This window comes from Leucoraja erinacea, chromosome 6 (assembly GCF_028641065.1).
Source record: "Leucoraja erinacea ecotype New England chromosome 6, Leri_hhj_1, whole genome shotgun sequence".
NCBI lineage: Eukaryota > Metazoa > Chordata > Chondrichthyes > Rajiformes > Rajidae > Leucoraja > Leucoraja erinaceus.
This window is the reverse complement of record NC_073382.1, coordinates 87,769,646-87,784,268: the sequence shown is the minus strand read 5'-3', so window position 1 is coordinate 87,784,268 and position 14,623 is coordinate 87,769,646. Positions and strand designations below refer to the sequence as shown.

The following is a 14,623-nucleotide window of genomic DNA, read 5'->3' as shown; positions in this document are numbered from 1 at the left end:
AGTTGACGTGGACAAGCTTTTCCCACTGAGAGTAGGGAAGATTCAAACAAGAGGACATGACTTGAGAATTAAGGGACAGAAGTTTAGGGGTAACATGAGGGGGAACTTCTTTACTCAGAGAGTGGGAGCGGTGTGGAATGAGCTTCCAGTGAAGGTGGTGGAGGCAGGTTCGTTTTTATCATTTAAAAATAAATTGGATAGTTATATGGACGGGAAAGGAATGGAGGGTTATGGTCTGAGTGCAGGTATATGGGACTAGGGAAGAATACGTGTTCGGCACGGACTAGAAGGGTCGAGATGGCCTGTTTCCGTGCTGTAATTGTTATATGGTTATATGGTTTATTATATGGTTATATATAAGATTATTAAGGGTTTAGACACGCTAGAGGCAGGAAACATGTTCCCGATGTTGGGGGAGTCCAGAACCAGGGGCCACAGTTTCAGAATAAGGGGTGAGCCATTTAGAACGGAGATGAGGAAACACTTTTTTCTCACAGAGAGTTGTGAGTCTGTGCAATTCAAGAGAGGGCTAGATAGGGCTCTTAAAGATAGTGGAGTCAGAGGATATGGGGAGAAGGCAGCAACGGGGTACTGATTGGGGATGATCACATTGAATGGCGATGCTGGCTCGAAGGGCTGAATGTCCTACTCCTGCACCTATTGCCTATTGTCTATTGACTGCTCTCTGGTTGCCAAACCAAGCCGCCTGAGTGTATGTGTCTGTGCTGCTGGAGTAAGTGAGACTTTTATTGTACCTGTATCTCTCCGTACCTGTGCAGGTGACAATAAACTCAACTTGCTTGACATAGGCTGCACACAGTCTCTTGCCCAGAGCTGGGGAATCAAGAACCAGAGGACTCAGGTATCGAGGTGAGAGGGGGAAAGATTTAATGGGAACCTGAGGGGCAACTTTTTCACTGGGTTTGTGGAACGAGCTGCCAGAGGAGGTAGTTGATGCAGATACTATAACAACATTTAGACAATAGACAATAGGTGCAGGAATAGGCCATTCGGCCCCTTCGAGCCAGCACTGCCATTCAATGTGATCATAGCTGATCATCCTCAATCAGTACCCCGTTCCTGCCTTCACCCCATATCCCCTGACTCCGCTATCTTTAAAAGCCCTATCTAGTTCTCTCTTGAAAGTATCCAGAGAACCGGCCTCCACCGCCCTCTGAGGCAGAGAATTCCACAGACTCACCACTCTCTGTGAGAAAAGTCTCTCTGTTCTAAATGGCTTACCCCTTATTCTTAAACTGTGGCCCCTGGTTCTGGACTCCCCCAATATCGGGGACATGTTTCCTGCCTCTAGCGTGTCCAAACCCTTAATAATCTTATATGTTTCAATAAGATAACCTCTCATCCTTCTAAACTCCAGCGTGTACAAGCCCAGCCGCTCCATTCTCTCAGCATATGACAGTCCCGCCATCCCGGGAATTAACCTTGTAAACCTACGCTGCACTCCCTCAATAGCAAGAAGGTCCTTCCTCAAATTAGGGGACCAAAACTGCACACAATACTCCAGGTGTGGCCTCACTAGGGCCCTGTACATCTGCAGAAGGACCTCTTTGCTCCTGTACTCAACATTTATATTGATATTTTATTTATATTTATCTCCCATTCATAAGACAACTGGACAGTCAACATTGATATCGGTGAGGAAAAAGAAGCAGGTGCAAGGTGTGGTTTCATGTTGCAAAGAAGGGTTCAATGAGTTCACTTGGCCTCACCATACTCTGTGGTAGAATCTGATGTACAAAATCATGAGAGGAATAGATCGGGCAGATGCACAGAGTCTCTTGCCCAGAGTAGGGGAATCGAGGACCAGAGGACATAGGTTCATGGTGAAGGGGACATGATTTAATAGGAATCTGAGGGGTAACCATTTCATACAGAGGATGGTGGGTGTCTGGAACGAGCTGCCAGAGAAAGTAGTTGAGGCTGGGACTATCCCAACGTTTAAGAAACAGTTAGACAGGTACATGCATATGACAGGTTTGGAGGGATATGGACCAAGCGCAGGCAGGTGGGACTAGTGTAGCTGGGACCTGTTGGCCAGTGTGGGAAAGTTGGGCCGAAGGGCCTGTTTCCACACTGTATCGTTCTATGACTATGATAATAAAGGTTTAGATTGAATAATTGGATAATTTAGATTGAATAATAAAAAGGAAGTACTGATGCTTGGACTTTAGAGGGATATGGGTCAAACCATGGGCAGGTGGGACGAGTGTAGACTGGGCATCTTGGTCGGCATGGGCAGGATGGACCGAAGGGCCTGTTTCCGTGCAGTATGACTCGATGACTATGCCATATATCTAAACAAAGAAATCTGCTGCTGTTCTTGCCGAGGACCAGACCGCAGTTGGATGCTATGACCAGCAGAGGGTGAAGTGAGCAGAAAACGCCCCAGAACAGAGGGGAGAAGAAACAGAAACATAGAAACATAGAAATTAGGTGCAGGAGTAGGCCATTCGGCCCTTCGAGCCTGCACCACCATTCAATATGATCATGGCTGATCATCCAACTCAGTATCCCGTACCTGCCTTCTCTCCATACCCCCTGATCCCCTTAGCCACAAGGGCCACATCTAACTCCCTCTTAATTATAGCCAATGAACTAGCCTCAACTACCCTCTGCTGCAGAGAGTACCAGAGACTCACCACTCTCTGTGTGAAAAAAGTTCTTCTCATCTCGGTTTTAAAGGATTTCCCCCTTATCCTTAAGCTGTGACCCCTTGTCCTGGACTTCCCCAACATCGGGAACAATCTTCCTGCATCTAGCCTGTCCAACCCCTCAAGAATTTTGTAAGTTTCTATAAGATCCCCTCTCAATCTCCTAAATTCTAGAGCGTATAAACCAAGTCTATCCAGTCTTTCTTCATAAGACAGTCCTGACATCCCAGGAATCAGTCTGGTGAACCTTCTCTGCACTCCCTCTATGGCAATAATGTCCTTCTCAGATTTGGAGACCAAAACTGTATGCAATACTCCAGGTGTGGTCTCACCAAGACCCTGTACAACTGCAGTAGAACCTCCCTGCTCCTATACTCAAATCCTTTTGCAATGAAAGCTAACATACCATTTGCTTTCTTCACTGCCTGCTGCACCTGCATGCCTACCTTCAATGACTGGTGTACCATGACACCAGCAGCTCAAGAAGCTGTCCTTGAGCCTGGTGGCGCAGTGGTAGAGCTGCTGCCTCTCGGCGCCAGATGACCCAGGTTCGATCCTGACTGCGGCTGCTGTCCGTATGGGGTTTGCACGTTCTCCAACGTGACCTGCGTGGGTTTTCTCTGGCTTGTATTCACTGGAGTTTAGAAGGTATGAGGGGGAGGATCTTATAGAAACATATAAAATTATAAAAGGACTGGACAAGCTAGACGCAGGAAAAATGTTCCCAATGTTGGGCGAGTCCAGAACCAGGGGCCACAGTCTTAGAATAAAGGGGAGGCCATTTAACACTGAGATGAGAAAAAACCTTTTCACCCAGAGAGTTGTGAATTTGTGGAATTCCCTGCCACAGAGGGCAGTGGAGGCCAAGTCACTGGATGGATTTAAGAGAGAGTTAATTAATTAATTAATTAATACTTTATTGATCCCCTCAGGGAAATTAAGAGTTGGATAGAGCTCTAGGGGCTGGTGGAATCAAGGGATATGGGGAGAAGGCAGGCACGGGTTATTGATAGGGGACGATCAGCCATGATCACAATGAATGGCGGTGCTGGCTCGAAGGGCCGAATGGCCTCCTCCTGCAACTTGTTTCTATGTTTCCATGTTTCTACGTGTTCCGGTTTCCTCCCACACTCCAAAAACGCGCAGTTTAGAGGGTTGATTAGCTTCAGTAAAATTGTAACTTGTCCCTAGTGTGTGCAGGATAGTGCCAGCGTACGGGGTGATCGCTGGTTGGCACAGACCCGATGGGCCGAAGGGCCAGTTGCCATGCTGTATATCTAAAGTCAAAAGATTGCTAATGGTGGGGAGGTTGGTTTGTGTGATGGTCTGGGCTGCAGCCACAACTCTCTGCGATTTCCTGCGGTCTTGGATGGAGCAGTTCCCAAACCGAGCAGCGATATATCCTGACAGTATGCTCTCTACGGCGCATCTTTAGTAGCTGGTAAGAGTCTCATTGGTAGATTAGTGCAGGAATGTGTCACTGAGGTGAAAGGGCAGGCATGATCAGTGCATGTATAAGGGCCGAATGGTCTTCTATTTCTATTTGTTTTTAGTCACAGAAAGAACACTTCCTTAGAAGGTTTAGGAAGTTCGGCATGTCCCCACCAACTCTCACCAACTTCTACAGATGCGCCGTAGGAAGCATTTTATCGTGAAGCATCACAGCACGGTTTGGGAACAGCTCCGTCCAAGCCCACAGGAAAATGGCAGCAAACTGTGAACCATCACACAAACCAACCTCCCTTCCATTGACTCCATCTACACCTCACGCTGCCTCGGCAAGGCCAGCAGCATCATCAAGGACCAGTCTCACCCCCCTGGGCCACTCCCTCTTCCCCCCTCTCCCGTCGGGGCAAGAGGTACAGAAGTGTGAAAACGAACGCACACCTCCAGATTCAGGGGCAGTTTCTTCCCGGCTGTTATCAGGCAACCGAACCATCTCGCCACAACCAGAGAGCGGTCCTGAACTACTATCTGTGGTGAAAATTGCCCAACGCATCACCGGTTCCTCGCTCCCCTCCATTGAGTCTGTCCAAAGCAAGCGCTGTCTGCGGAGGGCGCTCAGCATCGCCAAGGACTGCTCTCACCCCAACCATGGACTGTTTACCCTCCTACCATCCGGGAGGCGCTACAGGTCTCTCCGTTGCCGAACCAGCAGGTCCAGGAACAGCTTCTTCCCGGCGGCTGTCACTCTACTCAACAACGTACCTCGGTGACTGCCAATCACCCCCCTCCCCCCGGACACTTATTATTATTTATTCAAATCATTTGCTATGTCGCTCTTCCAGGGAGATGCTAAATGAATTTCGTTGTCTCTGTACTGTACACTGACAATGACAATTAAAATTGAATCTGAATCTGAATCTGAATCTACCTCATTGGTGACCCTCGGACTATCCTTGATCGGACTCCGCTGGCTTTACCTTGCACGAGGCATTATTCCCGTATCAAGAGTCAAAAGAAGAGAGTCAGGAGTGTACACAATGGGAGAGGAAAAAGAAAAGGTGCTTGTATCCGAACACTGTAAAGTAATCATGTATTGCCTTTCCGCTGACTGGTTCGCAAGCAATAAAGAGCTTTTCACTGTACCTCGGTAGACTTGACAATAAACTAAACTGAAACTGAAACATTCTTTGTACATACATTATTTAATGCAATGTATAAAATTGAGAGTGTGAAGAAACAGTTGGACATGTTGGACACGCTAGAGGCAGGAAACATGTTCCCGATGTTGGGGGAGTGTAGAACCAGGAGCCACACAGTTTAAGAATAAGGAGTAAGCCATTTAGTACGGAGACGAGGAAACACTTTTTCTCACAGAGAGTTGTGAGTCTGTGGAATTCTCTGCCTCAGAGGGCGGTGGAGGCCGGTTCTCTGGATGCTTTCAAGAGAGAGCTAGATAGGGCTCTTAAAAATATGGGGTGAAGGCAGGAGCTGAGTACTGATTGGGGATGATCAGCCATAATCACATTGAATGGCTCGAAGGGCCGAATGGCCTACTCCTGCACCTAGCGTCTATTGTCTACAGCACATTAGTGCAGAAACACAATTAGAAATCATGTCTATGGAGGGGCAAGAGGTGGTCTGACATGTTCTATTGCCGAGGTAGGATTGCTTGATTTAATATTCGTCAAAGAAATGGTCAACTGTTTAAATGGAATTAAAATTAATTGTAGAGTCAGTCAAACAGTGTGGAAACAGGCCCTTCAGCCCGACTTGCCCGTGCTAAGCAAGATGCCCCATGTTCTATATTTAACAGGCTTATAAGTAGGCGGCAAGGTGGCACAGCGGTAGAGTTGCTGCCTTACAGCACTTGCAGCGCCGGAGACCCGGGTTCAATCCCGACCACGGGCGCTGTCTGTACGGAGTTTGCACGTTCTCCCCGTGATCTGCGTGGGTTTTCTCCGAGATCTCCGGTTTCCTCCCACACTCCAAAGACGTGCAGGTTTGTAGGTTAATTGGCTTGGTGTAAATGTAAAAAATTGTCCCTAGTGTGTGTAGGATAGTGTCAGTGTGCGGGGATCGCTGGTCAGCACGGACTAGGTGGGCCGAAGGGCCTGTTTCCGCGCTGTATCTCTAAACTAGACTAGAAAAGTGCAATAACACACACAATATATAACAATCATTAATACAATATATTCAGAACTAATACTAGCTAACCACAATATGGAGAAACTAAAGTGCACGGTACATATTTCTTAGAACGGAGACGAGGAAACACTTTTTTCACACAGAGAGTTGTGAGTCTGTGGAATTCTCTGCCTCAGAGGGCGGTGGAGGCCGGTTCTCTGGATGCTTTCAAGAGAGATCTAGATGTGGCTCTTGAAGATAGCGGAGTCAAGGGATATGGGGAGAAGGCAGGAACGGGGAACTGATTGGGGATGATCAGCCGTGATCACATTGAATGGCGGTGCTGGCTCGAAGGGCCGAATTGAGGCCGTACGCAACGTCTCGACGGGCGTACGCAACTCAGAATCCCCCTCCGCTGCGCAGGGCAAGAGAAATGTTGAGATTATCTCCCTGAAGGCCACGCCCCTTCCGGAGGGACGATAAAACCCGCAAGTGTTGAGTGCCTCGGTCAGTCTCTGCAAGATGGGGGAGCGAGAGGGTCATGTCTCTCAGTCTGAGCGGTGAATAACACTGAACACATGTCTAGTAATCTGTGACTGGTTTTACTGACCTGTCAGTGCCCTTAATGTGGTTTGAAAATATAGTTTGGAAATGCTAAAGCTGTGTTACCTTTGGTTTGGAAATACTAAAGCAGTGTTGCCTCTGGTTTGGAAATGCTAAAGCTGTGTTGCCTAATTAAAGTTGCCTTGCCCAATTAAAGTTGCCTTAAAGTTGCCTAATTAAAGTTGCCTTGCCTAATTAAAGTTGCCTTGCCTAATTAAAGTTGCCTTACCTAATTAAAGTTGCCTTGTCTTCTATATAATTAAAAGTCTAATCTTGACCACTTCCTGTTAGGGCTTTATATTGATTTTAGTAAAAACGCTACCACGTACGGCAGTGTTTTTGGCCAACTTGCTCAGAGTTCCCCGCCGCTCATCAGGTGCCGAGGATTTTTCTCATCGATTAAAAATAAAAGAGTTATTAGTGTTTAAAAAATGTTGAGATTCTCTCTCCTGTCAATCACGCCAATAAGGCCACGCCAGTTCTGGTGGGAGGGGGGACTATAAAACCCAGAAGTGTGGCATGGATCAGTCTCTGCAAGATGGAGGAGGGAGAGGTCACGACTCGCTGTCTTTACTGGCCTTGCACCCTGCTTGAAGTGGTATGAAACTGCATTTGAATTTGGTGGCCTTGCACCCGGCTTGAAATGGAATTTCAAGGAATAGCCGTGAGTCAACTGCCAGCCCACCAGCCATGAGTGAGTGAGCTGCCAGCACAACAGGCTTGAGTGACTGAGCTGCCAGCCCAAGATTCCATTCGGCCCACAATGTCCATACTAGCCCTCTGAAGACCAGTCCCTTCAGCCCACAACACCCATACTAGCGCTCCAGAAATCCCCCTCACCCCACTGGCCACCAATATTGGAATTGGTGGATAGGTGGAATATTGCGTTGGGGGACCAGCCTAACAGGTCCCACTCAGTCTAGTAATGTTAAACGCTTCTATAAGATCCCTTCTCATCCTAAATTCCAGTGATTACAAGCCCACTCTTTCCAATCTTTCCTCATACGACAGTCCCGCCATCCCAGGGATCAATCTCGTGAACCTACGCTGCACTGCCTCAATAGCAAGGATGTCCTTCCTTAAATTAGGGGACCCAAACTACACACAATACTCCAGGTGTGGTCTCACCAGAGCCCTATACAACTGCCGAGTATTTACTCCAATACTCAAATCCTCATGTTATGAAGGCCAACATGCCATTTGCTTTCTTCACTGCCTGCTGTACCTGCATGTTTACTTTCAGTGTTTAAGAAGGAACTGCAGATGCTGGAAAATCGAAGGTACACAAAACAGCTGGAGGAACTCAGCGGGTGAGGCAGCATCTATGGAGCGAAGGAAATACTTCAGTGACTGGTGTACAAAGACATCGAGGGCTCGTTGCATTTTCCCCTTTTCCTAATCTGACACAATTGAGATAATAATCTGCCCCCTGGTTCTTGCTGCCAAAGTGGATAACCTCACATTTATCTACATTATACTGCATCTGCCATGCAACTTTGAGTTTGAAGGGAGTATTGGTTTATTCTCAATATTGTATTACAGCGATGCTAGGAACTGCAGGTGCTGGGATCTTGAGCAAAACGCAAAGTGCTGGAGAAACTCGACGGGTCAGGCAGCATCTGTGGGGTGAAATGGACAGACGACGTTACGAGTCGGGACCGGGTGAAAGATTGCCTGGTTCAGCAATCTGAACGTCCAGGAAGCAAGGAAAGTTGCAGAGAGTGGTGGACATTGCCCGGTCCAGCACAGGTACTGACCACCCCACCATCGAAGTGATCTCCAGGGGGCGCTGTCTCAAAAAGGCAGCCAATATCATCCAAGACCCACACCATCCTGGCCACGTTCTCATCTCGCTGCTACCAGCGTAGGTTCACAAGGTTAAATCCCGGGATGGCGGGACTGTCATCTGCTGAGAGAATGGAGCGGCTGGGCTTGTACACTGGAGATAAGAAGGATGAGAGGGCATCTCATTGAAACATATAAGATTGTTAAGGGTTTGGACACGCTAGAGGCAGGAAACATGTTCCCCATGTTGGGGGAGTCCAGAACCAGGGGCCACAGTTTAAGAATAAGGGGTAAGCCATTTAGAACGGAGATGAGGAATCTTCCTGCTAGATGCAGGAAGATTGTTCCCGATGGTGGGGAAGTCCAGGACAAGGGGTCACAGTTTAAAGATAAGGGGGAAATCCTTTAGGACCGAGATGAGGAAAACATTTTTCACTCAGAGAGTGGTGAATCTCTGGAACTCTCTGCCACAGAAAATAGTTGAGGCCAGTTCATTGGCTATATTTAAGAGGGAGTTAGATGTGGCCCTTGTGGCTAAGGGGATCAGGGGGTATGGAGAGAAGGCAGGTACGGGATACTGAGTTGGATGATCAGCCATGATCATATTGAATGGCGGTGCAGGCTCGAAAGGCCGAATGGCCTACTCCTGCACCTAATTTCTATGTTTCTATGTTTCTATGAGGAAACACTTTTTCTCACAGAGAGTTGTGAGTCTGTGGAATTCTCTGTCTCAGAGGGCGGTGGAGGCCGGTTCTCTGGATACTTTCAAGAGAGAGCTAGATTGGGCTTTTAACGATAGCGGAGTCAGGGGATATGGGGAGAAGGCAGGAACGGGGTACTGATTGTGGATGATCAGCCATGATCACATTGAATGGCGGTGCTGGGCTCGAAGGGCCGAATGCCCTCCTCCTGCACCTATTGTCTATTGTCAAATGTATTTTAAATGTACTGTCCCTGCCTCATCTCCCTCCTCTGGCAGCTCGACTCATGCATCCAGAACCCTTTAAGTGAAAAAGTTGCCCCTCAGGTTCCCTTTTAAATCTTTCCCCCCTCACCTTAAACCTACAGTCTATCCTCTGGTGGACAAACATTGCTGGAGAAACTCAGCGGGTGAGGCAGCATCTATGGAGCGAAGGAATAGGTGACGTTTCGGGTCGAGACTGGTAAACATAGAATATAGAACAAAACAGCATACAAGGAGGCCGACATGCCCAGGTAGTCCGCACCAAACACCAGGCCGAAGATAAACTAATCTCCTCTGCCTGCACATGATCCACACCCCTCCATTACATGCTGACTCTACAATTAATTTTAATACCATTTAAACAGTTGACCATTTCTTTGACGAACATTAAATCAAGCAATCCTACCTCGGCAATAGAACATGTGAGACCACCTCTTGCCCCTCCATAGACTTGATTCCTAATTGTGTTTCTGCACTAATGTGTTATACACACTAGACAATAGACAATAGGTGCAGGAGTAGGCCATTCGGCCCTTCCAGCCAGCACCGCCATTCTATGTGATCATGGCTGATCATCCCCAATCAGTACCCCGTTCCTGCCTTGAATGAATGAATGAATGAATGAATGAATCCTTTATTTGTCATTCAGACCTTTCGGTCTGAACGAAATGTTGTTGCCTGAAGCCATACATGTAATAATAACAACACACAATAAACACAAATTAACATCCACCACAGTGAGCTCAACAAGCATCTCCTCACTGTGATGGAGGCAAAAGTCTTAGAGTTACTGTCTCTTCCCTCCTCTTCTCCCCATATCCCCTGACTCCGCTATCTTCAAAAGCCCTATCTATCCCTCTCTTGAAAGCATCCAGAAAACCGGCCTCCACCGCCCTCTGAGGCAGAGAATTCCACAGACTCACCACTCTCTGTGCGAAAAAGTGCCTGTCTTAAACGCCACTATCATATCTGCCTCCACTACCAGCCCTGGTAGCGCGCTCCAAGCGTCCACCATCCTCTGTGTAAAAAAAAACTTGCCCCGCACATGCCCTGTAAACATTGTCCTTTTCACTTCAAGCCATGATCTCTAGTTTAGTTTTGTTTTTGTAGTTCAGTTTAGTTTAGAGATACAGCGCGGAAACAGGCCCTTCGGCCCACCGTGTCCGCGCCGACCTGCAATCCCCACACACTTACGCTCTCCTACACACAAACACACACACTAGGGACAATTTACATTGACACCAAGCCAATTAACGTGCAAACCTGGACGTCTTTGGAGTGTGGGAGGAAAACCGAAGATCCCGTAGAAAATTCCACGGGGAGAACGTACAAACTCCGTACAGACAGCACCCGTAGTTGGGATCGAACCCGGGTCTCTGGCGCTGAAAGTGCTGTAAGACAGCAACTCTACCGCTCGGCCACCATGACCACCCTAGTCTTTGACATTTCCATTCCAGGGGGAACAAAGTTCTGACACTCTGTACTATGTGAGCCTCATGTAGTTTCATAGACTTATATCAGGTCAGCGTTTCCTGATGGGATTGGCAAGTTAAATGCTCCTGACTTTATGACTCTTGGTGGGTTAAAGTACATTTTTGAGGAGGTGTCGTTGTCTTTATCAAACATTTAGCAAACTCAAGCAGTTCAGACACAACAATTAATCTGCAAATATTGCTGGAACCTCCAGCAGAGGAGCGCTGGGGGACGATGGGCGACCTTATAGAGGTGTACAAAATCATGAGGGGAATAGATCGGGTAGACGCACAGGGTTGGCACGGTGGAGTTGCTGCCTCACAGCGCCAGAGACCCGGGTTGGATCCAGCACTACGGGTGCTGTCTGGACGGAGTTTGCACGTTCTCCCCGTGACCTGCGTGGGTTTTCTCCGGGTGTGCTCCAATTTCCTCCCACACTCCAAAGACGTGCAGGTTTGCAGGTTAATTGGCATTGATACAATTGTAAATTGTCCCCCCGTGTGTGTGTGTAGGATAGTGTTAGTGTGCGGGGATCGCTGGTCGGCACGGACTATTTACATTGTCTTTTGAATGGCAAAGTGTCATAGAGTCCGTCATAAGGAACAGAGACAGGTCCTTCAGTCTGACTTTTTCTCACAGAGAGCGGTGAGTCTGTGGAATTCTCTGCCTCAGAGGGCGGTGGAGGCCGGTTCTCTGGATGCTTTCAAGAGAGAGCTAGATAGGGCTCTTAAAAATAGCGGAGTCAGGGGGATATGGGGAGAAGGCAGGATTGGAGTGATCAGCCATGATCACATTGAACGGCTCGAAGGGCCGAATGGCCCACTCCTGCACCTATTGTCTATAGTCTATTGACTTACCCACGCTGGCCAAGATGCCCCAGCTACACTGGTCCCACCTGCCTGCATTTGGTACATGGCCCTCTAAACCTTTCCTGTCCATGTCCTGATCCATGGCTTTCAAGAGAGAGCTAGATAGGGCTCTAGAAGATAGCGGAGTCAGGGAATATGGGGAGAAGGCAGGGACGGGGTACTGATTGTGGATGATCAGCCATGATCATATTGAATGGCGGTGCTGGCTCGAAGGGCCGAATGGCCTACTCCTGCACCTATTGTCTATTGTCTAATGTCTTTTAAATGTATAGTCCCTGCCTCATCTACCTCCTCTGGCAGCTCGACTCATGCATCCAGAACCCTTTAAGTGAAAAGGTTCCCCCTCAGGTTCCCTTTTAAATCTTTCCTCCCTCACCTTAAACCTACAGTCTATCCTCTGGTAGACAAAAATTGCCGGAGAAACTCAGCGGGTGAGGCAGCATCTATGGAGCGAAAGAATAGGCGACGTTTCGGAAACGTCACCTGTTCCTTCTCTCCGTCGATGCTGCCTCACCCGCTGAGTTTCTCCAGCGTTTTTGTCTACCTTCCATTTTTCCAGCATCTGCAGTTCTTTCTTTAACGGGACACTTTTAGGCTCGCTGGTCAGCCTGGACTCAGTGGGCCGAGGGTCATGTTGGGAGTGCGTAGATGGGGCACGTTTTGGGTCTGAAGAAGGGTCTCCTCTGGTGCTCAGCTCTCCTACTCTGGGCAAGGGACTGTACCCAAGTGCGTCTACCCGAGCTATTCCCCCCCCCCCCCCCCTCGTGATTTTATCCAGGTAGACCAGGTGAAAGGTCGGAGCCACTTACCAAGTACAAGGAAGGAGAAGACCCACTGTAGTACGACCAGGGTCTGCACCCGGCGACGAAATGGGATTCTTAACGGAGCAAAATCGACATGCATTCTGGCACTGGTGGGGAGTAGCTTGAATGCACTGAGATGTCAGCCTTAATCAGAGTGGGTGCAAAGTCCTTCTGCACACCGCGCACCTTAACACAATGCGTGTGTTGCAATCAGGCTGTGATTGTGGCATTTATTGTTCTGCAGGAGCGATTGCAACAAATCTCTGCGATGTTTGGCGTGTATTGTTGAGGGCGGCATCGCAGTGGCGCAGCGGGTAGTGGCGCTGCCTCACACCGTCAGGGACCCGGGTTCAATCCCGACCTTGGGTGCGAAAAATATTGGTTGCCAGGAGACAAAGGGGGCCCACCCACAACTACAATGCTATCAGTTAGAAACATCGAAAATAGGTGCATGAGAGGGCCATTCGGCCCTTCGAATCTGCACCGCCATTCAATATGATCATGGCTGATCATCCAACTCAGTATCCCGTTCCTGCCTTCTCTCCATACCTCCTGATCCCTTTAGCCACAAGGGCCACATCTAACTCCCTCTTAAATATAGCCAATGAACTGTGGCCTCAACTACCTTCTGCGGCAGAGAGTTCCACAGATCCACCACTCTCTGTGTGAAAAATGTTTTTCTCATCTCGGTCCTAAAAGATTTCCCCCTTATCCTTAAACTGTGTGACCCCCTTGTTCTGGACTTCCCCAACATCCGGATAGTGACTGGCGAAGATTTTTCAACATGTTGAAACATTTCCACGAGAGCCCCGAGCACCGACGAGCGGCCATTACCATAAATCTCCGAGTTCGAATCAGGGCAAACTCGGGAGAGCTCTTGGAATGAACTCGTACCGTGGGACAGGGGTTTTAACCTGGAAAAGAAAGCGAGAGTTGTACGGATTTGAGAAAGGGCCTCTTCCTACGCCTGCCTTAGGAGGAGCCGCGATGAGTGATGAATCAGTTTGAATAATTGATTACTCGTGGGATATTTCATTCAGACAGCCCGCTCTCTCCACATCCTCCAGACTAACACGGGCTGGATCGATTGTCACTGGGGACGTTCTGTTATCAGTCATCACAGCTCGGGCACATCTCATAGAGCATCGAACAATGCAGCCCTGAAACAGGCCCCATGACATGTAATGTCCATGCCCAACATGATGCCAAGTTACACCTCTGCACATATCCCTCCATTCCCTTGCGTATCCATGTGTGCATCTACAAGCAAGAACTCACCAGTTCAGTTTAGTTTATTGTCACGTGCACACCGCAGTCAATGGATATTTTTACAGCTGAGATAGATAGATTCTTGAATGGTACGGGGTTCAGGGGTTATGGGGAGAAGGCAGGAGAATGGGGTTAGGAGGGAGAGATAGATCAGGCATTTTATTGTATTGTATTGTATTGTATTCAAATTTATTGTCATTGTCTCAATTTGAGACAACAAAATGAATTTCCCTTACAGGCAGTATCATTAAAAAAAATAATTCAAAAATAAATAATAATAATAAGTAAATAATAAAACATATTAAAAATAAAATTGAAATTGAATTTTAAAAAAAAGCACAAACACAGAAAGTCCACGACACAACATAACATAAATGGCACCAAGGTGAGGATGGCACCATAGTCCAGCCAGCCTCCCCTCCGTGTTCATCCGTGGTCGGGGCCTTCCAGGCATGATTGAATGGCGGAGTAGACTCGATTCGCCGAATGGCCTAATTCTGCTCCAATCACTTATGATCTTCTGAAGACTGAGGGGTGATCTGACAGAGGTTTAGAAAGTTGTTGACAAGATGGGCAGAGTCTTTTTTCCCAGGGCTTGGATTCTAAAACACGAGG

The 14,623-nt window shown here is 48.0% G+C and overlaps 1 protein-coding gene across 1 annotated transcript in view; it reads right to left on the bottom strand.

The window, feature by feature from the left end:
- Positions 1 to 14,158, bottom strand: part of mogat2 (monoacylglycerol O-acyltransferase 2) — a 37,168-nt gene extending 23,010 nt beyond the window's left edge. Inside the window, exon 1 of the mRNA XM_055637554.1 lies at positions 12,746 to 14,158. Within this exon, the coding sequence (XP_055493529.1) occupies positions 12,746 to 12,839 (94 nt within the window). The 5' untranslated portion in view covers positions 12,840 to 14,158. The remainder of the gene's footprint in view (positions 1 to 12,745) is intronic.
- Positions 14,159 to 14,623: the final 465 nt, after the last annotated feature.